At 40.7% G+C, this 25,977-nt stretch overlaps 1 protein-coding gene and 1 long non-coding RNA gene across 3 annotated transcripts in view; both read left to right on the top strand.

The window, feature by feature from the left end:
* Positions 1 to 25,977, top strand: part of PUDP (pseudouridine 5'-phosphatase) — a 77,025-nt gene that overhangs the window by 20,508 nt on the left and 30,540 nt on the right. For both annotated transcript variants that reach the window (XM_063392806.1, XM_063392807.1), the window contains exon 2: positions 12,519 to 12,737. In XM_063392806.1, coding sequence (XP_063248876.1) covers positions 12,519 to 12,737 — 219 coding nt within the window. The remainder of the gene's footprint in view (positions 1 to 12,518; positions 12,738 to 25,977) is intronic.
* LOC134548671 (uncharacterized) lies at positions 19,525 to 20,061 on the top strand. Its single transcript, XR_010079858.1, has 2 exons — positions 19,525 to 19,791; positions 19,822 to 20,061. It is a non-coding gene; the product is annotated as an uncharacterized LOC134548671 (long non-coding RNA).

Here is a 25,977-nt window from a genome sequence, read left to right as displayed (position 1 = left end):
GGAGAGGTCGTAGAATGGCAAGATTGATCAGAGGTTTCTTTAGAGTTAGGAGACATAGCTGAAAGACATCCATTCCCTGGCTTTCATGCAGTGCTTCAGCATTTGTTTTACTCCTGAGTCTCACAGACTTGACACAACTTCTCAGTGAGCTGCTCAGACATGTCTTTGGTGTGCTTGGGAGAGGGAGAGGAGGAAGATGTCTGAGTACATGGTTTTGCTGATATTGAAATAGGTGGGCATAAGGATCAATGACTGAGCATGTGATGCTCCGGACTAGACAAAGCTAGTATTTCTGATAGGAAATCTGTCACTATTTTGGCTTTGCCACTCCTGTGTTCAAATCCCATGTTTTTTACACTCTTCAGCTGATACAATGGGAGAATAAGTACACAAAGGCCTATGTTATATCTTAATCCAGAGGTGAGAGAAAATGTGAATATCTTTACTATAACTCTATATGTAGAGGAAATAACTTGATTCATCTAGTCCCAGTTGTCCTCATTTCAGCTCTTGGATAGATTTGTTTGCAAGTTAACAGTTTATACTGTACTAAATGCCACCAAATAGTTGCAAGAAGCAAAGGAAAAAAATCACACTTCTATCGTTATATACTGGTTTATAATTATATTTATCTCTGGTGCCATAACTGAACATTTCAGTAATTTGTATGGTTTTTTTACACTGTTGCATACTCCAAAGAGATTATGTGAACGATGTTAAAGACTGATGGGAAAGAAAAATCTAGTCACCTATGTGTTCATTCAGTATTGATGGTGACAAAATCCAAGGAGTCTTTCTCAGTCCTCATTAGATTTTGGGCCAAAATTAGATTGGACCAAAACGTTGGTAAAAATGACTGACTGACTGTGTCTAAATTTGGCTAAATTAAATACTAAAAATTATTCTTTTCTACATGTGAATACAAATCTGTCTCACAGGTATGGACACAAGAACCCTGTTGCTTAGCTTAAAATTCTTCTTTGATCACTTTTCTATCCCTTACCAAAAATAAATAACAAATTAAGAAAGAAAAAAAGAAAAAAATCCTTCAGTTTAGTTGTCCACAGTCTGATTTTAAAGTACTGAAATATATTGAATGCACACAATTAAAACTCTTTTTCAGATGGTTTAGGGTCCTATCAGAAGGATAAATCATCGGCATATTTCATGTGGGAAGCTTAATGCAAAATTGAGATGGGTTATTCAAACAAAGAATTCAAAACTAGTGATTAAGATGAGCCATGGCTAAAAGGAGGTTTCATGCCTATTAGTCCCATCTCCTTGATAAACTAGAGATTATTTTAGAATAACAATAACATAATATTCAATTAGAAGGTATATAACCTTCTAAAAATTAATTTCTGTATTCATGAAGTCATCATTTTCTCTCTTAAACTGTCTTCATGTGTAAGTGATAAAGATAAGTCTTACATACTGTTTTGAAGGTTTGTTGTAACCCCAGCCTAGGTAGATCTGCACATCTGATTGTGACTCTGCAGTGATTTGAGCAGATCATGCACTCCATTTATTCACTGTGGTGGTTGCCAAGTGACCTGCACGTCTTTCTGAAAGCATGTCAGCATATTTTTGTGCTGGATCACAAACTGAGTATTCAGTGCCTCTGCCATTTTGGTCACTTTATTTGTATTTATTGTGGATGGCTTTTATACACTCTAAACATTACCAGTTGAGCTGACTGTGCTTTTATATTGAAGAAGGGTCACTACAAAAATGACTAGAAGATGATGTGTTACTAGGGAATGAATATTACTCATTCCCTAGTGAAATGTAACCAGATGGACAGTATGTTGGCTTATAAGGTCCAGGTAAAAGATATTTCCAGAAATGAGAGCTAGAAATAAAAAGAGTATTTTAAAAACTTATCCATTTACTCGAAATTGCAGGAGCTAAGAATTCTTGCTTTTCCTTCCCATTATTAGAACAGGCCACTGCCACGTATGTCCTGTTGTGTTCTCAGTTTGTATTCCTGATGGAGGCTAGCAGCTTTTCTTGCTGAAATGTGCGAGTGTGAAACACTTGGGATGCTGTAAGGCATCTGGCTGCTCATGCTGTGAAGTGTGAGTCTTGCCCAAATTACATTAACATTAGATGTATGTGGATGCCTTGGACATACCAGAGTAAATACCAGTAGGTGCATATAATTAGGCACTTGAATGGAACTTCTAATTCTTCTTGCTTGTTTTATTTCATCAATGGGTTTATTCATGTCTGGGAGATAAATATAATTTGGTTTGTATAGTAGATTTATAGCAGTATGAAATTATATTTCACCAATATATTTAAACTCTGATCAATCATTTGTGTGGCTTCTTACAGTGATGAAAAAGTTAGCCTGCCTTTTTTTTTTGAGATTGTTCGTTTCCAGTAGGAATAAGAAATCTTGAAGTTGTATCACTATTTAGTATTTACTGCTCTTTAATTATTAGGGGAACATATAGATCTTCCTTTGTCTTCAGTCAAAAGAAACATGTCATTATCTCTTATACATGTATGTAGTAAATGCAGCTCTTCAGCAGTGACCTTCTCAGTTCCAGATGGATTTTACAGTGCATGTGTGCATATTTTTTTCCTCAGATTTCAGATTTTATTCATGTGTGGTAATGAAACACACCTATTTGAGCAAGTAAAATGTCCATATCCATGCTTTTGTCATCTACTCATGAAAATTAAAATCATGTTGATTTTCAAGCAATACAAATACGTAGAATCTTACCAAAGGTTGTGAATCTTGATGTTAATTTTCATTGCAACTGTGTCGATGTCCAGAGTCCAAATGCTGTGACTTAAGGCAGAGTGAAAATGATCTCTTTGGAAGAAGAGTTGAAGGTTTTGTAATCAGGGGAGGAAAGAAAAGAGGGCTCTCTGGCATGCTGCTTGTTGGAGCATATACATTGCTTTGTGGGACTTAGATATATTTAAATAAAATGTAGGATTCAAATGTGTTGACTAATTTGAGGATATTCTTGTTTGGTTGATTGTGTTTTGTTTTGTTTCTCAGCACCTAGAAAATTACTTTCTAACACAGTATGAAGAAGTAAGCCATTACCTGTTTTAATAGGTTTGACTCAAACTTTTTCATGAGTGCTCTTCCACTGACAAACTGCAACATTGCATGAAAGACTGCTTTTACAAATGCAGTCTGGACATTGTTAAGCTTTTTTTAAGGAAAATAAATAAAATTTCATTCACAAGTCAGCTATGTAATATTTAAAATGCAGGAGACTATTAAAAGTAGTATATTTAGCTATAAAGTTTAGCTATAAAGTTTCACTTCAAATAGATTAGCGTGTAGTTATTGTAGAGACCCATAGGAAAATTTTCATGTTCTAGAATTGTTTGTTTCCTTGTTTTGTTTTAATTCTGCTTAGCTTGATGTCACCCTGGTTTTGAAGACTTTTTTAAGCCTTCTGTTATATTCTTCATATTAGAGTCAGAAATTTCACCTTATCACATTTTCTACTATAAACACTGGCCATGTTTTGCTAACTGTCTTTTATTGTTTACATATTTCTAAGTAAGAAGAGAAATGTGATTGACAGTTAGCTCGACCAACGTGGATTGAGAGGTGGAATTCCATCCTCCAATCCACGAGCACCATGAGAAATGTATAAAACTGAGTTTTGTAAATAAACTCGTCCCTTTCTTTTCCTGCTTCGCTCACCAGCGTGTCCTCATGTAGTTCTTCCCGTGTCCACTGTGACAGCTTGATTTGTACTATTTAATAAGATGAGGATTGATTTTCAGTTTCAAATTCAAACTTAGGATAAGAATTTTGTCTTTCACATGGGGAGTCTGAGATATAGAAGAAAAACTAATTTATAAAAACCACAAAAGGAAAATGAGAACTGTGGAAAGCTGTGTTCTTAATTTACCTTCCTAGCTTGCAGGGAGTACCAGCTGGAATTTTCAAGCAAAATGGAGGAATTTTTGTTATTGTTCTTTTTTCTTTCTCCTATCTGTTTTTAGCCAGCTGAACACTTTCCAGAGCCCATTTGCCTATGTTTCAGTTGTGATACCTTTCCTGTGTATTTGAGGGGTCTCCAAGATCACTTGTAATTTTTTTCCCTTAAATGTGGTTGTTTAAGGAGCATTTACAAAGAGTAATGCAGGTTTTGTCTCTGTTTTTAAGGTAAGAGGATTTTGTGAACCCTTTGCTGCTCTGTTAAACATTCCAGACAAGTATGTTGGGTCTTCATCTGATCTTTTGGCCCAACATCCCCTCTAGTTACTGAAAGGAGACATGGACTAGAGCACTATGGCAGGTGGCAGTGAATGTATTCTGCTCTGCTGTATGTTCACACCGTGGTGAAGTGGCCCCTCCCTTTGCTTTCAGGTCAGAATCATCTGCTGATCTCAGGACAACAGATTACTGTGGTGAAGTAGGGAGCATTTGTCAGCCTGCAAGGAAGGTCTTGGCATGTGCTGTAGTCATGGCCTCTGTGCTTCTTTCTTCAGACTGTTTTCTTCATAGTGTCTTTGTTAAAGCCTAAAGTTTAATCATTCCTGCATAATTCTTATGTATTCAGAAAATGACACAATATCCACATGAATAACTTCACTATTTTATTATCTCCATTAAAAATATTTTTACATGGCTGTCTTGGTTTAAAGACAGATATCTGCTAGGAAGGGGCAGGACTTCCCTAGAGATGGAGAATTCAAATCCTCTCCCTCCAAATTATTCCAATTAAAAGGAAAATTAAAGGAGCTTTCAGGCAGAGTTATGGGGGTAGGAATAACAGTTCTTTACTAATATATATGACAAAACGACAAACAAACAACAACTACAGCATCAATAATAAACAGAACCAAGAACCTTGAGGGCTTTCTTTTACAAAAGCCCAGAGCAGTTTGATCTGGATGCCCCTGCAGGACTCCGAGAGGCCGAACTGGAAGGAAGGAAAAGTCCTGGGCTGGTGGATGAGATGAGGAGCTCTGCGCTGGCAGCTGGAACAGCAGGGGTGTCCCGGCAGGGCTGGGCAGTGCAGGGCTACAGAGTAGCAGGGGAACCTCAAAGGTCCGAAGAAGCAGCGGCGGTGGGGGGAGAGGCTGGAGAAAGCGAGCTCAGGGTTCCCGGGTACACGAACAGATAACGATAGATTTCCCAGGACGAGGCAGAGGCAGAGGGCAGCCTGACCGTCCTCCTCGGCGCTGAGAGCAAGAGTGCCTCCCCCTCCCCCAGATCTGTCTTTTTTGCCTTCTCTAAGGCTCATCATCTCTCTCCTCTGAAGGACACTCCTAGGGACTCAAAAACAATAGGTGTAGCTTCGTGCTGCCATATCCCTCAAGCACTCTTTTTGTTCTGACTAAGTAGTCATTAAGGCTTCTTGGAAACTTATGGGAAAAAATTCTGTGAGAAGAAAAAAAAACTAAATCTAACCCCCAACATCATCTACCCCGAATTTTTTTCCATACCAACCTATTACATTGAATTTAAACCTTTAAAATATATATATATATATACACATGCATGGCTTAAATTATATACATCTATACATACAGATATGGGTACAGACACGTGATGTGGGTAGTTCATCTTAAAACAAGGTCTCCTTGAGGTATGCATCGGGTTTCTCCATCCCTTTGCATCACCCACCAGGTGCATCCTGGTCCCTGAGCGAAGACAACCCCACGGACGGGATTGTCTTTGCTGGAGGCAGAATTAATCTAAACAGTTTTTCCTAGCATACTTCTCATGTGTACTACTGGAACCTTATCTCCATCTGTTGTTCTCAGGGGCTCAGATTGGGCAGGGTCTGCTCGGTTGGTGGAACCTCGAGTGTTCACTAACCATGTGGCCTTTGCTAAATTAATCTCTCAGTTTTTGAAAGTCCCCCCACCCAATGCCTTCAAGGTGGTTTTAAGCAGGCCATTGCACTGTTCAACTTTCCCGGCTGCTGGTGCGTGATAAGGAATATGGTACACCTACTCAACGCCATGTTCTCTAGCCCAGGCTGCTATAAGGCTGTTCTTGAAATGGGTCTCATTGTCTGACTCGATTCTCTCAGGGGTGCTATGTCTCTACAGGACTTGCTTTTCCAGGCCCAGGATGGTGTTCCTGGCAGTAGCGTGAGGCACAGGGTAGGTTTCTAGCCATCTAGTGGTGGCTTCCACCATGGTCAGCACGTAGCGCTTGCCTTGGCGGGTTTGGGGAAGGGTGATGTAGTCAATTTGCCAGGCTTCCCCATACTTGTATTTGGACCATCGCCCGCTATACCATAGGGGCTTCACTCGCTTGGCCTGCTTGATTGCAGCACACGTCTCACAGTCATGAATAACTTGAGAAATGCTGTCTATGGTTAGATCTACCCCTCGGTCTCGTGCCCACTTATAGGTGGCATCTCTGCCCTGATGACCTGAGGCGTTGTGGGCCTATCGAGCTAGGAACAACTCTCCCTTGTGTTCCTAATCTAGGTCTATCTTTGACACTTCTATCTTGGCGGCTTGATCTACTTGCTCGTTGTTTCGGTGCTCCTCATTAGCCCGACTCTTGGGGACGTGGGCATCTACATGGCGGACTTTCACAGGTAGCTTGACTACCCGAGCAGCAATGTCTTTCCACTCATCAGCAGCCCAGATTGGTTTTCCCCCACGCTGCCAGTTGGCCTTTTTCCACCTTTTTAGCTAACCCCACAGAGCATTGGCTACTATCCATGAATCAGTGTAGAGGTAGAGCTTTGGCTACTTCTCTCTTTCAGCAATGTCTAGGGCCAACTGAACAGCCTTGAGTTCTGCAAGTTGACTTGATCTACTTTCTCTTTCAGTGGCTTGTGCAACCTGTCGTGTGGGGCTCTATACGGCTGCTTTCTACTTGCGGTTCATCTCTACGATGCGACAGGAACCGTCAGTGAAAAGAGCGTAGCACGTTTCTTCTGCTGGCAGCTGATTATACGGTGGAGCTTCTTCGGCACGTGTCACTTGCTCTTGTTCTTCTCCATCTGTGAGATCAAAGTTTTCACTTTCTGGCCAGTTTGTGATTATCTCTAAAATCTCAGGGCGATTTGGGTTTCCGATACGGGCGCGCTGAGTGATGAGGGCAGTCTATTTGCTCTATGTGGCATCGGTGGCATGGTGGGTAGAGGGAACCTTTCTTTTGAACATCCACCCCAGCACAGGTAGTCGGGGTGCCAGGAGGAGTTGGGCTTCTGTGCCAATCACTTCTGAGGCAGCCTGGACTCCTTCATAGGCAGCCAAGATTTCTTTCTCTGTTGGGGTGTAGTTGGCTTCAGACCCTCTGTAGCTCTGACTCTAGAATCCTAGTGGTCGACCCCGAGTTTCACCAGGCACCTTCTGCCAAAGGCTCCAGGACAGGCTATGGTTCCCGGCTGCAGAGTAGAGCACGTTCTTCACTTCTGGTCCTGTCCTGACTGGGCCAAGGGCCACTGCATGAGCGATCTCTTGCTTGATCTGGGCAAAGGTTTGTTGCTGTTCAGGGCCCCAGTGGAAATCGTTCTTCTTGCGGGTTACCTGGTAGAGAGGGCTCACAATCTGGCTGTACTCAGGAATGTGCATTCTCCAAAAGCCTATGGCGCCTAGGAAAGCTTGCGTTTCCTTCTTGCTGGTCGGTGGAGACATCGCAGTGATCTTGTTGATGACCTCAATGGGAATCTGACGCCGCCCATCTTCCCACTTTACTCCCAGGAACTGGATCTCCTTGGCAGGTCCTTTGACTTTGCTCTTTTTGATGGCAAAACTAGCTTCCAGGAGAATCTGGATGATCTTCTCTTCTTTCTCAAACACTTCCCTTGCCGTGTTCCCCTACACAATGATGTCATCAATGTACTGTAGGTGTTCTGGAGCTTCACCCTTTTCTAGTGCAGCCTGGATCAGTCTATGGCAGATGGTGGGACTGTGCTTCTACCCCTGGGGCAGTCGGTTCTAGGTGTACTGCACGCCCCTCCAGGTGAAAGCAAACTGAGGCCTACATTCTGCAGCCAGAGGAATGGAGAAAAACGCATTAGCAATGTCGATTGTGGCGTACCACTTCGCTGCTTTGGACTCCAGCTCGTACTGGAGTTCTAGCATGTCCGGCACAGCGGCGCTCAGCGGTGGAGTCACTTCATTCAAGCCACGATAGTCCACAGTCAGTCTCTATTCTCTGTCAGACTTGCGCACAGGCCAAATGGGGCTGTTGAAGGGTGAGTGGGTTTTACTGACCACCCCTTGGCTCTCCAGCTCTCGGATCATCTTGTGAATGGGGATCACAGCATTTCGATTTGTCCGATACTGCCGGCGATGCACTGTCGAGGTGGCAACAGGTACTCGTTGCTCTTCTACCTTCAGGAGTCCTACTGCAGATGGGTTCTCTGATAATCTAGGCAAGGTGTTCAATTTCTTAATGCCCTCTGCCTCCACAGCAGCTATTCCAAAAGCCCATCTGAACCCCTTAGGGTCTTTGTAATAGCCATTCCTGAGATAGTCTATGCCCAGAATACACGGAGCCTTTGGGCTAGTCACAACCGGATGTTTCTGCCACTCCTTCTCGGTCAGGCTCACCTCAGCTTCTAACTGAGTCAATTCTTGTGATCCCCCTGTCACCCCGGCAATGGAAATAGGTTCTGCTCTCTCATGTTCTGACGGCATCAGGGTACACTGAGAACCGGTGTCAACTAAAGATTTATATTTCTGTGGCTCTGATGTGCCAGGCCATAGAACTCACACAGTCCAAAAGACTCGGTTTTCCCGTGCCTCTTCCTGGCTAGAGGCAGGGCCCCTCTAGCACCGGTTACTACTCTCTTCTTGTGTATACATAGTAGAGGTTCTTTCAAGGGGGTCTGACAGAGCATCCTCATTTCTGTAATACCTGACAGCCTGGTCATGGGAGGCTGAGGCTACCTTCATTCTAGTGGAACCCCCTCGGTTAGTGTTTCTCTCTTTGAGCTCACGCACCCGTGCTGCTAGGGCAGAAGTGGGTTTCCCATTCCACCTTCCCATGTCTTCTCCATGGTCACGCAGGAAGGACCACAGGTCAGCTCTTGGGATGTACTCTCTCTCTCTAGCTGAAGGACGTTGGGTTCTGACTCTGGGGCCTGTGGCTCGCACCGGTGCCACATGGGAACTGTTCCTCCTCATCTCCTCCTTCACCTCCCTTATCTCCTCTTGGAGTTCTTTAACCACGGCAGAGACCTGAGTCTGTATTGGGCCACTGATCATACTGTCAAAATTTCTAAGCTTGCTGGCTACAGAACTTACAGTCACTCGGCTGGTATCAGCATTAATCATTGACATGAATGTTTTATATTCAGATGGCCCTTTAGTTGCTAGATTCCACAACATTTGCCCTGTGCACCTGACATTGTCGGGGTCATTGTTATGCTGTCCATCCTTCCCAAAAACTACCTCTAGTATTGCCACTTCTCTCAGCTGTTGGATCTTTTCTTCAACAGTCTTCCAGCGCATGCTAAGGTGGTGCTCCTGCATTCTGTCTCTGTGGACAAACCTCTCCCTTACACTCATTAAAAGCCGGTCCCAGAGGTGAAGGGGTCTTTGCTCTTTTACAAATACCTGATTCACACCTGAGTCTTGGGTCAAGGGTCCCATATTCCTTGCCTCACCACCATCCAGTTGCACACCTCTACCCATAAGGTCCCAGACTCTAAGTAACCAGGCTGTATAAGGCTCACGTCTCCGTCGTGCAACATCTTTTTGCAGAGTACGGAGATTTTCATATGACAGGGACTCGGTGATGATCTCAACTTCTGGCTCCCCTGTGGGTTGTGAGGGCCTTCCTTTTTTATCCTTATCACTTGGGTGCTCTGATTTCACCTTATATTTCTTCCTTTCCACAGGGGCAACTGCTGCTGGCTGTGACTGCCCCTGTGGTTCAGCTGGAACCTGGACAGTTGTAACGTCTGTGGGTTCTACTGCTGCACCTTCAGACTCTCCCTCTTCAGGGCAGGGGGAGGGTTTGCCAGCAGCTGGGGCTAATGAGGCCACCACTAGGGAAGTGTGCTCCTTCAGCATCTTGCCTATCTCCTTTACCAGAACTCCCACCCAATCTGGGTGGTTCATTCCTGAGGTGGGCTTTATGTCAGGGTCAGGTGGTGGGGCAGCATCTTTAGTTTGTGGGGCAGTGTCAGGCTCCATGGCAGCACCCTCAGTCTCTAGGGCAGTATCTTTATTCTCTGGGGTAGGTATCAGGGTGGTTATCCAGGCCAATCTCCCCTTATCTCGGAATATTAAATAGAATAGGCCTGTGAGCAATACTAGCTATTGTATGATATCATTAGCATTCAGAGAAGATTTAAACCCTTCAAAAACTGGTGGAATAGACCTAAAGAGCTGAGTAAAGGGTTGGGAAAAAATTTCCCCTGGTGTCATTTCCTCACAATAGGTACCATTGTTAAAGTAACCCTACAAACAAACACTTAGAGTGTGATAGCCATGTATCCATGTGCCTGCCTTCCAGAGGAAGTTAAAAATCCATGAATTCCTCACCTTATTAACCCATAGTGCAAACTGGATAACAGCCACAGTAGCCTTAGTTATAGGGCCCATGTTTAAATAAGGGCCTGCAAATGGGAGAAACACAGCCACAACTACATGCCACCCAAACCAAGGTAAGCTAGACCACATGATGCTATTTAGGGAGGTTTCTATACCCAGTGCACAAGGTCACTTAAGAACTGTTATTCCTTTTCTTCTCAATGCCCTCAAGCCCCACGTTGGGCGCCAATAATCTGTCTTGGTTTAAAGACAGATATCTGCTAGGAAGGGGCAGGACCTCCCTAGAGATGGAGAATTCAAATCCTCTCCCTCCAAATTATTCCAATTAAAAGGAAAATTAAAGGAGCTTTCAGGCAGAGTTATGGGGGTAGGAATAACAGTTCTTTACTAATATATATGACAAAACGACAAACAAACAACAACTACAGCATCAATAATAAACAGAACCAAGAACCTTGAGGGCTTTCTTTTACAAAAGCCCAGAGCAGTTTGATCTGGATGCCCCTGCAGGACTCCGAGAGGCCGAACTGGAAGGAAGGAAAAGTCCTGGGCTGGTGGATGAGATGAGGAGCTCTGCGCTGGCAGCTGGAACAGCAGGGGTGTCCCGGCAGGGCTGGGCAGTGCAGGGCTACAGAGTAGCAGGGGAACCTCAAAGGTCCGAAGAAGCAGCGGCGGTGGGGGGAGAGGCTGGAGAAAGCGAGCTCAGGGTTCCCGGGTACACGAACAGATAACGATAGATTTCCCAGGACGAGGCAGAGGCAGAGGGCAGCCTGACCGTCCTCCTCGGCGCTGAGAGCAAGAGTGCCTCCCCCTCCCCCAGATCTGTCTTTTTTGCCTTCTCTAAGGCTCATCATCTCTCCCCTCTGAAGGACACTCCCAGGGACTCAAAAACAATAGGTGTAGCTTCGTGCTGCCATATCCCTCAAGCACTCTTTTTGTTCTGACTAAGTAGTCATTAAGGCTTCTTGGAAACTTATGGGAAAAAATTCTGTGAGAAGAAAAAAAAACCAAATCTAACCCCCAACAATGGCAAAGGGCATGTTGATAAATGAAGTCCCTAGTTTCTCTAAATAAATCTCATAAGAGCATCTTATTTCTTTCCTTGCTTTTGCCTTTCATTTCTGAAGTGATGATGATAAACACATTTTTAGAGCTACAGAAGGCAGAGACATGCATGAGAAGGAAATTAAAGCATGGTTAACAGCAGTAGCTGACTTTAAGACTACTTAAAAAGATAAACGGACTGCTAGAAAAGCCAGTGTTTGAGATCTTTGCCGAAATGAAGACGAGAGCTGGAAGTACATTTTATCCCCATATTAGTGTTAAATTAAATGTTAACGACCTTCTTTTTCAAAAATTTGTAGGTGCAGGAGGGTAGGAAAGGACAAATTGTTTGTTTGTATTAAAAAAATAGCTTTAAATGTAAAACCACCTTTGACATATAAGCTGATAGTATCACTGCCAAAATTCAGTCTGAAGTTTAGCCTTGTCTGAAATCCCTTGGAAACACAAGTGAGTGTGTTTTGCTTGAGTAATCTCTTGTAAATGCAGTGGTGCCAGCAGTGCTGTAATAATGACCATAATGTCTTTGAAGGCACTTAGAAGCTTCCTCTCAAAGACCCTCTTAAATAATTAAATCTTCTTTCTTATTTCAGTTTACATGGAATATGCAATGGCATTCCCCCAAGTACCAGATTTCCTTCCTGCTTTCGTTTCTTTCACATGAAAAGCATAAATAGAGTATTTTAATTAAGACACTGCTTGCTAACCTGCATAATAAAGAAACGTGATGAAAGAGAAGGTCCAGGTAGTTATTTGTTGAGACCCTAAGTTACCTTTTCTTACTGAAGAAATGACAGCATGAAAAATCTGGGTGCCTCTGAGGTGATGGTAGAAGCCTTGGTTCACTCTTGCAAATAAAGGGAGGCATTTTATCCACTTTGCTACATGCTGTCTGGCTCCTGGCACTTCATGCTCTGACCATTTCTGTGGTCTCCTAGCAAGACTAGCTGCCTGCTTGTTTGTACATAGGTTATTTTCTTTTTTTTCAGATACTGAACGTCTCTATTCAATGGTGTATGAAGAGATCTGTGAGCCTTTTGGGAAGACCTATGACTGGGATCTGAAATCCATGGTTCTAGGCAGACAAGCTCCAGAAGCCACAAAGATTATTCGAGATGCTCTAGATCTTCCAATGACTGAAGAAGAGTTACTAAATGAAAGTAAAAGGAGGCAGGAGAAGGTATTTCATACTGCTGAGTTGATGCCAGGTATGTTTCTTTGTAGCATTTATAAACTCTTTATGGAATTACTTAAATGTTAATCAAAGTAGAAGTTTGTAATCTGCCTTCCGCAAAGCAGTTACTCTTACAGGTTATGTTTCATTGCTCTTATTTTAGAAAATTTACCTAAATCTACCTGTTTATTGAACTGCTTAAAAGGATATTTTACCTGTTAAAGTCGACAGATTTTTTTTCCCGTTTACTTGGAGAAAACCTTTTTTAATGTTTTAAAAGAACAAAAAAGACTAGATATACATGCATGAATTGTGTTTGGTAAAGTAGATTCTTTATAGTTGTTGTTGGCAGCTGTGTTTTAGCTGGCTATGAGCATGCATAGTCTGACTTTGTTAAGCACCAATGCGTTTGCGTGCACATCTAAAAGTATGTGGGCCCATTGGGGTTTTTTGTTGGGATTAATCTTGCCTAACCTGAAGATTGAAATTCAAGTATAGTATCTGAGTGTGTCAGTGGAGAAGGAGGGTTTCTCAGGTTATCCTAAGACAGGTGAGTTTCCTTACCTTCTGAAGATACGTGTCTTTTACCAGTGATTGTGCAGGATGGTCAAGTGAGTAGCTCCAACAAGGTAACTCCAGATAAGCAAGAGCGTGAATCTTACCTGTAGTGTGAATGCATTCTTTGATATTCAATTACATTTAGATTTGAAACGCTGAGAGAAATCTTCAGCCATGCAACACTATCAGTACCTAAAGCTAGGATTACTGCTAACTTTATGTACAATGTTAAACTTTCTGGAGCAAATATCAGTAATTTATGATGGAAAAAAACCCCACAAAAAAACCCAGGAGGGGACTATAAAAAAGTATTAGAAGTGAAATAAATGCATGTCACCGTACAAGTTTAACAGTTATCATTTTTTCTCTTTAAGCATGTGCTCATTTGTTCTGACAATTTCTACAGCACATTAATATTTTAATTTTAGATGCTTTTTTAAACCTTGTTTCATAATGCATTAAGAAGATGAAAGTTAAAAACATGTGATAGGTTAGGAATAAATAACAAGTAGCAAAAATAAAAAGTTTGATTTTTCAGCAGCTTAAAAATCTTTAGTATATTGTGTGTCCAACCTAGTTCTCTCTTAGTTTTCTCACTAATGACTTTTATATGCAAGATTTTTCAAATTGCATCTCTCTCACTTATAGATCTACCTGAAACTGTAAGCCTTGTTAAACTTTCCAGAAAAACAAGAAAGCTGGATTGATGTGGTTTTTGTTTTTCATCTCAAGGTTCTGGAACTAACGTTTCAAATACATCTTTTGCAAGCCAAACAAAAAAAACCTTGTCTGGGTGTAGAAAACACCAGGTGAACAGACTGAGTAAAATGTTAGGTGGCGCAGAGAAGAGTTGTTGTAAAGAAATAATACCAGTAATTGATGGTATTAGGTGGATATTCCGTGGCTGCTGAAGACTCTGAAGACTGTGTGGCTGACCTGGCTTGAACAGAGTTAGAAAAGTGATGGAACAGATTAGCCAAAGGAAAAGTGAAGTTTTTTTACTGTTCTTGCCTTCAAAAAGTGAATTTTGGCCTCTCTGAAGCTGGACTATTTTGGATGAAACTGATACCTTAAGTTTTAGCTTCCATATTTTCCAGATTCTGTACTGCATTAGTGTGTAACTCTGAACTTCATATAAAGTTCTTCTCACAGTTTAGTTAGACAAAACAATCCTTTTCCAGCCCAAGAACTAAGGACACTCTTGCAGTTTCAGGCCCAAAAAATATAAACAACAACAAATTGAGGAGAGCAGTCTGGGAGGATGGGACTTCATAACCTGAAGCTGTAATTGGACAATTAAACCCAGTATGTAAATGGATCAAAACTTACAAAAGTGTGAAAACTTGTGACCCATTGCCCATCTTGGGTGTAGCCTCAGCCAGGCTCTTGTACTGCCCAAGATGGATCCTTTGAAGGCCTTTTTAGTAAATACCTACTTTATTCCTTTAACACTCTCTAGCCTCTGTTCTAGGTAGTCTCTCAAGGCATCGAAATAAGCAAAATTCGTGCTAGGAAAAGAAAGTAAACATTTTCATCATCACCAAAGTTGTTCAACTGATTATCTTTTCAGTTCAACTAAATGCATATGATAACTTTTTTCAGTCTGTATTCTAAATTAGAATTGATGTGAACTAGGATACAAGCTGAATTGCCATGAATTTTGGGAAACCAGGTTGATGAGAGCTAATAAGCTAGAGGAAAATGTCTCCAGCTACTTACTATTCAGTTTATTTAAGAATTGCTCTCCAGTTAACCAGATTTTTTAATCAGATTTTGTGTTCTTGTGATTTCTGAGGATGTTTATTAATGGATTGTGGATTTATTCTACAGTCACTTAATGTTCTTGAATTAAGAATGGGCTTCTTGTATGTGTTGTGCAAGATGTCAGATACTGGTAATGTTTTGAGTTTACATTGTTCTCTGACTAAACTGATCTTTTAGATGGTTACAGGTAAATACAGGAAAGTGAAAGTTAATTTTTATATTAACAATGTAAGAGGACTCCAACATGCTGTGTCTCTGGTAATCTTTGACAGTTAATAGACAGGTGAGGTTCTATTTTTTAATCAGTTTCTAAAGGTTGTCCAAAATATTGGATTGAAATTTGATTTGGTGGAAAGCACTGCTAAACAGTGACCGATGATGTTTGAAAAAGTGATTCAAACCAAGTGCCACTTGTTTCTGGATGAGCTATGCATGTGATCTTACCAAAGATGATGTAAATTCCTCTGTAAATTCCTAAATCAAGTAAATGAGAGTTATGTCAGTGGTGGTTAAGGATAGTGTGGAAGTTGAATGAATATTTAATTGGCAAAGCGGTTCTTTGTCTGACAAGTTAGAAACCTGTCCTGGTTCTGGCTGAGATAGAGTTTATTTTCTTCTTACTAGCAGGTGCAGTTCTGTGTTTTAGATTCAGTATAAGAATGAAGTTGGTAACATACTGATGTTTAAGTAGTGCTTACCCTAAATCAAGGATTTTTCATTTGCTCATGCTCTGCCAGTGAATATGTGCACAATAAGCCAGGAGGGACAATGGCCAGAACAGCTTATCAGAACTGGTGAAAGGGATGTTCCATACCATAGCACATCATGCCCAGTATATAACCTGGGGTTGTTACCCAAGAGAGGGACCAGTCGTGGCTGGAGGATGGTCTAGGCATTAGTCAACTGGTGGTGAGCAATTGCATTGTGCATCAGTCTTTTTAGATATTATCTGTCTCTCCCCCTCTCCCTTTTGTTTTACAACTGGTAATATTAATATTGTCATTATTACTTTTTTTCTTGATTATTAATCTATTCTTATCTCAACACACAAGGTGGGTTTTTTTTTTCCTGATCAGTCTTCCTGACCCATCAGGAAGGACACGCGCACTAAGTGAGAAGCTGTGTGGTACTTAGTGTCTAGCTGGGGTCAAACCATGGCACAAGCTATGTGACAGGCATACCACTTAGTGTACAACACCTCTGGGACAGAAGTGGCTGAAAACAGAATTTTGGCTATTTCAGTATGGCCAGACTCACAGACAAGCTTCAATATATCAGGCTGTGGTCTAAATACAAATTTCATCTAAGAAGAGGCTCCATCCATTTCTAATATGGAATTTTCTGGTAACTATTTGAGAATTTTTCACAGTTAGATTTGTTTTTTGTTCTGAAAGAAATTTAAGGAATGGTAATTTTGATTCAGTGGAGAAAGAAATTAATCCAAGATGACACTTACAAAATGACAGGCCTGCGACTATGCCACTTTTCTAAATATTTCTGTCAGAGTACAGACATTGTTATCTACAAGAGTAATGCAGTAGGCTTTCTGTTTCTGCAAATGCATTTTGAGCATTTCTGTGTTGCAGGGAAGTGCACAGTCAGAAGATGAGGGAATGACAAGCAAAACAGAAGAAAACCATGCATATTTATATCTACCTGTATCTGTATAGGCATGCTTTTGCATAAATCTAGAATATATATGGAGTGAGACATTTTCCATTCCTGGGTTGTTTTTATGATAACTGGGATTTAGTTGTTGCATGTCCTCTTCAGCCAGTGCAGAATGTGATGTGCAAACTATTTTCCAGTTCAAGTACAGTTGACTGTCCCTTGCAGCCATGAGGACATAATTTCACACCTCAGTTTTAGTACCAAATGAAACCAGTCAGAAAGCACAAAAAGAGAAGAAAGGATAACAATTCAAATTTCAGAGGCAACTCACTCCAATTTTTTTTTTCTTGAACAGTTCCATTCAACCAGCAGTCTAGTTTGCTTAACTGTTGCTTCCTTGATTCATGTTGTGCTCTTGACAGTTAAACAGACTTCCTACCATGATCTTTTCTTTTCCTTCCTGTTTTTGTTTTAATGGTAAGAAGCTCTAGTGAGTCCATGCTGGGCTCAGTGAGCCTGTAACCCCTAGAGATCAGCCAATTAGCTGCAAACTCAGAATCATACTTCCTGTTTGGCTGATAGCAAACATTTGGTGTTTACATCGGACTGCATCCCAAACATGCTTTTATCAGGAAATCAGTGACACAGTTGATGCAGGTTTTGACTTATGTAAAATTTAGTACTTATATTCCTTCTATGGTCATGCATGTGTCAATATGTGCAGATTAAAATGACAGTAATAATTTAATTAATAAGAAGTTGCTCCAACCTGAAGAATCTGATACTTTGTAGGGAACAATAAAATGAGTAGACAAAATTCCGTATTAATAGTCATGGCCTTCCAAAAGGGGGGGGAGGGCGGGGGTAGGCTGGTAGTTTCACCTCCATATTTGTAGCTTAATGAAAGGATGACATACAATTGCAAAAAGCGATTTTAAACATTATGTCATAACAAATAAAGAAGCAGGTTGATCTGAGAGTGTGTTTCTGAAGTTTCATGAGATTCAGAAATAGAACAGGAACGGAACAGAACAGAACAGAATAGAATAGAATAGAATAGAATAGAATAGAATAGAATAGAATAGAATAGAACTATTTCAGTGGAAGGGACCTACAAATGTCATCTAGTCCAACTGCCTGTTCAGGGCTGACCAAGTTAAAGCATTAATGGCAATTAAACCAAGCAATGGATAACCCCACCTCTGTCACACTGTCACCTTCACAGCAGCAATCCTGACTTCGCCTGAGGACTGAGAGCAAGTGTATAAAATTATTAGCACCAATGATGGGCTTGCCATTGTTGTAGAACACCAGACTACATAAAATATACTTTAAAATAATTTTGTTACTTATGTTAACAAACGTCATCTTCTTTTTCTAAGTGAGGTTGTTTTGTTTTGCTGACTACTTTTAATGTTTAGAGCCTGCTGAGGTTCCTTGCCATAGATTTGTTTTTGTGAACTTAAGGATTATCATGGAACTGGTTAGAAATCTAATCAACCTGACAAAGCTCTGAGTGCTAATGTTAACTTTTCTTTGATTAAAGAAAGTGATGAAATCTTGAAAAGCTCTACCACATTCGTGTGCTGTCATATCACACTCAGTGTGGGAACTGTAAATGATTTTGGAAAAAAGGAGCAGTCTTTTTAATACAGAAGCTATATTTATCTTTAATATTTTAGTTTAGTTGTGTACAAGTGGACATAAATCATCGAGACATGCATAATATATATGTACAGTTAATTTAAACACTGCATGGATCACTTTGGTTTCCTTTAGTCTTTTTCTCAGGAGTAAATATTTTCTTCTGAATATTACAGCAAAATGAAGTGGACTTGAATATGGGTGTCTAAAGAGCTTTGATTTCAGCACAGAAGTCAGGTGTCCTCTGTTCTTGTGCTGCTTAGTTACTATCTGCACAGTGGGGAATGAAGAGCAATGTAATGTACATGTGGGAGTACTGAATGCCTGTGGAGAAAAGTGCAAAGTTGTATTTGACCATTGCTCATTAACATTCTTGTTGGCAACATGGACAGTGGGATTGAGTGCACCCTTAGCAGCTTTGCTGATGATACTGGGCTGTGTGGCCCAGTCAGCTTGATGGAGGGAAGAGGTGCTATCCAGTGGGACTTGGACAGGCTTGAGAGGTGTGTCCAGGAAAACCTCATGAAGGCCAACAAGGCCAAGTGCAAAGTCTTGCACCTGAGTTGAGGTAATCCCAAGAACCAATACATGCAGGGCAGAGGAGAGCAGCCCTAACAAGAGAAGCTTGGGGGCTGTGAGAGTCGGGGCCCAAGGGTCCCTGTTTTTGCCTCACGACCTTCGTCAAGGTCCTCAGTCAAGGAAGGGACTGGATGTTGCGGTGTGGATTTTCTACTCTAAGTTTTCAAGCTAGCTCTCTATTTCATTTGTGTGTTATGATTTAAATTATACATACTGTTAGGTGTCAATCCTCTGTGCCCCTGCCTCTATTTCTAGAGCCTTCCCTGCCAGTCTTTCTTAAATCGATATATCATTTGCTGTTTCATATCATCACACTGCTTCTGCTATTCCCATCGGATTTTGTTCTGTACTCCCTGCCCTAAACCCCTCCCTGAGTGCATTTTCATTGGTTGCTTGCTTTGTATTCCCCTGTCTATAAAACGCACGGGAGGACACGTGCCCCTGGTCTTTGGGGTTCATTTTTTAGTTGTTATGCTTCAGTTATACCTGTAATAAATCTCCTTAGTTCACCCCAAGACCCGTCTCGTCTTCACTTTGTCTCTGCGCCCATAGACTGGCTGAACCAGAGTCCCGGTGGGGAAGTGAGAGCTCCCCGGGGGAAGGTGTCGCACCCCTGAATGTCGCTGCGTGCCCTGGGGTTTAGGAAAACACGCACAGCGACAACTGTGTGCAAGGGGCTCGGGCCTAACCCACGGTGTGTGTGTGTACCAAGCACTGAACTGCAGGTGTGACTACTGGACCGGAGCTGGCTCCCATGGGAACTTGTACGAAGACAATGGACGGCTGGACAGCCTGTGCTTACCTGCAACCAGGCCCAGACCTGCTTGGCCCAGACCTGCTCGATCTAAACGGTTGCACCTGGTTCCCAGAGCAACGGGGCTCCTCACAATGACTTTCGGGTGCTCCCTCCCGCTTCTGCCCGCCTTGGCCAGGTGCCCCCCGCTTTTGCCTATGTTGGCCAGGTGCCCCCCGCTTCTGAAATGACTATAAAAGCTTCCCCCTGTGACTCACACTTCGAGATCTCCCCACGGACAGAAGACGGATCCATTGGCCAGACGCCACGCCACGAGGACGCCTCTGCCGTTGGTAGCTATATCCCCCTGCCCCCCTTTCCTCGCTCTGTATCCTATTTTTCCTTTCTCATTCCCTCTATCGCAAGTGTTGTTGGCACTCAATAAAGGTGCATTTGTTGTATGATTAAATTATTGTCCCCTCGAGTACTTTTTGCACTCTGAGATCACACGAACCTATCACGATTCCTACTTGGATCGTGACAGGGGCGTGGATTGACAAGAAGCTCAACACAACCTGGCAGTGTGAGCTCCCATCCCAGAAAGGCACCTGTGAACTGGGCTGCATCCAAAGAAGCATGGCCAGCAGGTCAGGGGAGGCAATTCTGCCCCTCTACTGTGTTCTTTATGAGTGGAAAGAAAGCCCCACCTGGAGTGCTGCATCCAGCTGTGATGCATCCAGCATAAGAAGGATGAACACCTGTTGGAGCAAGTTCAGAGGAGGACTATGAAGATTATCAGAGGGATGAAGTATCTGTCCGTGAAGGCTGACTGAGAGAACAGGGGTTGTTCAGCCTGGAGAAGAGAAGACCCAAGGGAGACCTGATAGCACCTTTCAGTATTTCATAAGAAATCTGGACAAGGACTTTTTACAAGGGCATGTAGTGACAGGGCAAGGGGGAATGGCTTCAGACTGAAAGGGAGTGGATTTAGATTAGATATTAGGAAGAAATTCTTTTCTGCAGGAGTGGTGAGGCACTGGAAAAGATTGCCCAAAGAAGGTATGAATGTCCCATCACTGGAATTGTTCAAGGACAGGCTGGATGGGGCTTGGAGCAGCTTGACCTAGCAAAGTTGGCCCTGCCCATGGCAGGGGGTTGGAACTAGATGATATTCAAGGTCCTTTCCAACCCAAAACATTCTATGAATTCGTGCACAAACTACATGAGGAGAGAATACAGTGGCCAGTGTAGTTCTCCCAACAAATAGTTCAGTGCACAGGTCTGAAAATCTGTTGATTTTGGGTTCTGTAACCATGTTGTTTCTTCTCCAGAATATGCTGCATCTGAGCTACAAGCCTTAGCAAGTGTAGTTGTATTAGCATAGGCTATTTGGTGTAGACAAGCTCCAAAAATACAGTAGGAAAGGAGAAACAAACTGTACATGTACATCAAGAAACGGAAAGGGAAACAGGATGAAAGAGGTAGCAGATTAACAGATTAGTCAAACATGATATGAAAATAAAAATAAGAACAGTGGTGTTTTTGAATGAGAGTAACTAGTTCAGATTAAATAAATAATAAGTTACACCACCCCCTACTACCCCTCCCAAGAAAGCATAAGTATGGATAGATAAAATAAAATACGCATAAGGAAAGATCTGATTGCCCATGAAATACAGTTTTTGTTCTTTGTTAAAAAGAACTTTGTAACATATTTCCATACTCTATTTTTTCAAACTACCACATTTCTTATCAAAATGTTTGGGAAGAAAATCTTTTCTTTGTCTTATAATTACAGTTGACAATGAAATAAATATGACTAATAGTACTCATTAGTACATAGTACAAAGGAAAGTCATCTTTATGGCTTACTTCAATAGGGACAATGAGTATCTTTTGAACAACGAAAATTAACTGGTAACCAAATGATTGTGGTTATGAAATACAGACAGACATAGCACAGGATTGTAACTGGATCACTTACCAAATATCCAGTAACTACCTGAGGAGACGAGTAAGACGATCTGTAAAATTTCCTAAATACCTCACTTTTTCTAAAGCACTTTTGTAGTCCCCAAAACTATGTTAAAGGATACCCAGCAGCAGCGGGTAGCACTAAAGTTGTTACTTTAATCATAATTTTTGAGGCGTCTGTGAGTAAAGGCTATTTGATTCGATGATCCTTGTGGAACCCTTCCAACTCAGCTTATTCTGTAATTCTGTGAAATGAGAAGTAGTATTTTTATTAAACTAATTAAAGTGTGGAGAAACTTTTGAACATAATAAGTCATCTTCATATCAGTTTTAAAATACCCATTTTCTATTTTGAGTTGTTTTCAGAGTTTGCATGTGTTTACTTTCTAAAAAAAAAACAACTATGAAAGGAATGACCCCGAATAATCACTCTAGCTAAAGTTTTTATTATTTCCATACATGTCGACTTTAGCTTTCTGTAATAATTTAATTTGAACTTCCACTTGAATCTGAAGAATACACAGAATCTGTGGAAACCACAATATAACCTGATTTCATTGACTACTTGGTGCTTGCATTTAATTAGGTTAAGAAATGTACTGTTTATGGTGTTTTGTTTGTATGGGGTTATTATTATTATTATTAGTTACTGTCGAACTAAAGTAATCCTATGCTATATTGTTTCTTAGATTATTAGATGTCTTACACTGTAATTACTTTAATAAAGTCAGTGATCATTTGGAAGAATATGAGATATTACTATATATGTATATTACAGATGGTTCTCTCTTCCTGCCTGCTCAAAAATGTTTTTCAGTTGGTTAACATTTTTGCTGAATTAGTTGTAAACTATAAAGGAATATTATAGATGATGATTGTAGCAGATCTGAAAGCCCTGTGAACTGTTTGGATTTTGTTTAAGCGTGGGAAAATCTGGATATGTCTTCTATATGTCCTTCCTGGCTGAGAATGTTAGCTTTCAGATAAATTAAGAGCAACAGTACACACATACATTTGCTATTTCTCTATTGCATATTGATTTCTTGATTTTCTTTCTGAGATTGCATTGTGGATAAAATACTATTAATCAGAAATAAGATGTACTTGGTACCTAGATGCCACTCAGGGAAGAACTAAGCAGTGGCAAGATGGATATAGTACACTGTGGTGTTTGTAAAAGGATATGCCACTGAAAATGACACTGTTTATCTGAGGCCTTCTGAACCATGTAGGAGATCCTGTCATGTAGTTTTGAAGCTTAGTTTTCATAAGATCTGCCTTATAAATTCTAGGTGTTTAACTTATTGTGGTCTTATATGCAGTGCACACTTTTTTTGAGAGGTGGTCTTGTGAAGTTCATTTTTAAGGGCTTTTTCTTACATAGCTTATGCTCATCTTTTTAGAATTGAGACATTAGAGAAGACAGGTGGACTGTCTGTGTAGGCCTGAGCATTTACATGACCTCGCTCCTGCACTCTGTGCTGACAGTACACAAACCAGCTGTTTTCTGAAGCTGGAAGACTGTAGGGCTTTGGCACTGTGTATACAGCTATCAAATAGTGGATTTTCAGGCTAAGGTACTGTCAGAGCTGGCTGTGTGATGGTCTGTATGATGGAATTATGGCTTCAAATGAATCAACTGCAAGCAGAAATATATACACCAGTGTGGGTGAGTGAGGGTCTGTAGTGATGCAGAGTCCCCAGGCAGGTGCAAAGGGGAGAGCCACTTTATTGCAAAAAACAGGCCTTTTTAAGCAGTTAGCTGGTTATCAGCTACATACTTTTAATTCATAACAAACATAATTCAACCAACCACGATAAACCACAATGTTAACACATAATGGTTGCATAACTTATTTTTCTACCCCAATTCAGCTGAATCTCTTTCCCACAGTCCTTTTCAACTTAGCCAAAGTAACAGGCCTGAGCCATGATTTTACAAGACCTTACAGAGGGAAGGCCTTAACAGACATTCAGTTGGGGAACAGAGGAAACTGAAATTAAGGTCCAGTCCTGAAGCAGCGTGTATAATTCTCTTCCTTACCTCACGTGTTTTCTCAGTTTATCATGGAGATCACTTCCTTGTTTATCTTGAAGAACATTCTCATATATAGCTGTAACATGTTCATAGACAAAAGTTTGGTTGGAGACTAACATTTGAAAAAAATAGAAGAGCTTTATAGTCTTTCCTTCTTTATCTGAAAGCATTTCAAAAGAAATTGATGTGAATCTGGACATACAGAAGTGATACAAGTTGAGAACAGTGTTTAGTTCAGGGACAGATAAATACAAGAAAGGGGATGGTACAAAAATTTGAAGTTATATAAAATAAAATGTACAAAAAATGTATGTGCTGTTCACTGTTCTAAACTATTGTGCATGACACAGAGATCATGTTTGTGTAAAGCTAAACAGAAAATAAAAATTCCCTTTGCTTTCCATCAATTTCAGTTAGTTTTCAGGAGTTTCATCTTGTTAATTTTCACTTCATAATGTCATTTGATTATAAAATTTGATACCTTAAAAGGAATAATGTAGAAAACAGTGATGGAATAACATCCCTAATTAGATAGGGATTCTCATTAGATCATTTTAGTGTAACATGGTTTGGTTTCCTGAACTCTTGGTGTACATGTTTGTATCAGTCAATTAGAAGGAAAATGTGACAGTTAGCCCAAGGGTTTTGTTGTTCAGTATAAGTCTTATTTTTAGTTTCTCAGCTGATCCAATATATTAGTCACCATGATATCAGCTGAATCTAAAGAGACCACCATATCTGGAGTCAAATGGAGGGATAAAAGTTCATTTTTCAAAAAAATAAAATATATATGCTTTTCCACAATTTTCAGAACAAAAGAGCCAATCTCTTTCTTTTAAATGTGTCTGTGGTCTCAGAAGAAATAGGTCATTTCTGTTGGTTTGTTTTCTTTTTTTTCTCAAAGTTGATAACTTCATTGACATTTGTGATTAATTGGGTTTTAAAGATGCTGACATTTGAAGTGGATTCTCCTTTTCAACTTCTGTAACGAAGCTCTGCATACAATTCTTTTCACCTGTTTTTCTGTGCAATGGTCACTGGTGCTTAACTGTTGTAGTTAGTATATATTAAGCTTCTGTGTTGATCTAAAACTTCTTATTTAAAGAGAGCATAAAGATACAGTACTTACCTCTGACTATCTGAAAACGAGTACATTTGGAAATACATCATAGCAATGTGGGATATTTATTCCTGATTTTTTTAATAACTATTTGAAGAATTTATGTTGTTCCACATAAGACATTTATTGCCTGTGTGCCACATTTGGAGTGTATTCTTATGGTGTGAAAACAGGGATCCTTATTTCTTTTGATCTTTCTTTAATTTTTATTCTTGCTTTATATGACTAAGTTTTCAGTAGGAGAGGTGGGGGATAGTCCCAAGAAGTCTAGCAGAGGGGTCCCTCTGGGATGGATGCACCTTGATCCCTTACATGGTAGCCACAAGTAAATTAGAAGTTAGGGGGATCATGGGAACTTTCAGTATACTTCTTCAAAGCCATTGAATTTTGAATTGGTTACTTTTGATTGTCATTTCACTGAAAAATATTTGTAGTTACAGAAGATACAATGACACAGTATTTGCCAGGGCAAGTTTCTTACAGATCTTTAAAGCAGTTCCTCAGTTCCTCTTCTGTTGACGTTTTCTTTGAAAAAAAGCATTAGAAAGATACTAAGGAAGATATTATCATCTTAATGAAGAATTATATGCTGAATTAGTACAATAATTGTGTCAGTAATTTGATGTGGTGGCAAAGTGTCTAGAGCTAAACTGGTAGTAATTGATGCAAACAAAAATGGATTTTCCTGATCTATAGCTTTTAAAAAGAGGAAAGCAAACATGGAATGAAAATATTTTTCAGCTGCTGGTGTTTTGAGCTTGTCAAATTATGCTAGGTATTCTTCCAAGTGCAGTTTAATTCTTTAATTCTTTTAATTCTTTTTCTGGGCAGCTGATTTGCCCCCTGCATTTTTTTTAGTCTTGCTCTGTGTATGCAAATAATATTTTTTAAGTGGCATGTTCTCTGAATAATGTAAATATTTTCTCTCTGGAGATATTAGAGACAACTGCGTTTTAGCTCCCTCGTTGTGAGGGAAGCCAAAAAGAGAAATCAGACACACATGCATACACATTTACACTGAAATCATGGCATGTGCTCGAGGAATACAAGAGAGAACCCTGAAGAAATAACCTTTCTGCAACAGTGCTTTTCTGTGGCTGGCTACCTCCAATAGAATATAGAATAAACATACCCAGTGAGAGATGAACAGAAGCTGTGATGCAGTGGGACTGAAGAAAATTAGCTATTTAAAAAGAGCACAACTTTAGAGAAAACTAGCCATATTATAGCAAGGGCATAGGAGATAGGAAGAG

The sequence above is a fragment of the Prinia subflava genome, chromosome 3 (assembly GCF_021018805.1).
Source record: "Prinia subflava isolate CZ2003 ecotype Zambia chromosome 3, Cam_Psub_1.2, whole genome shotgun sequence".
Taxonomy (NCBI): domain Eukaryota; kingdom Metazoa; phylum Chordata; class Aves; order Passeriformes; family Cisticolidae; genus Prinia; species Prinia subflava.
This window is presented reverse-complemented; position numbering and strand designations above follow the sequence as displayed.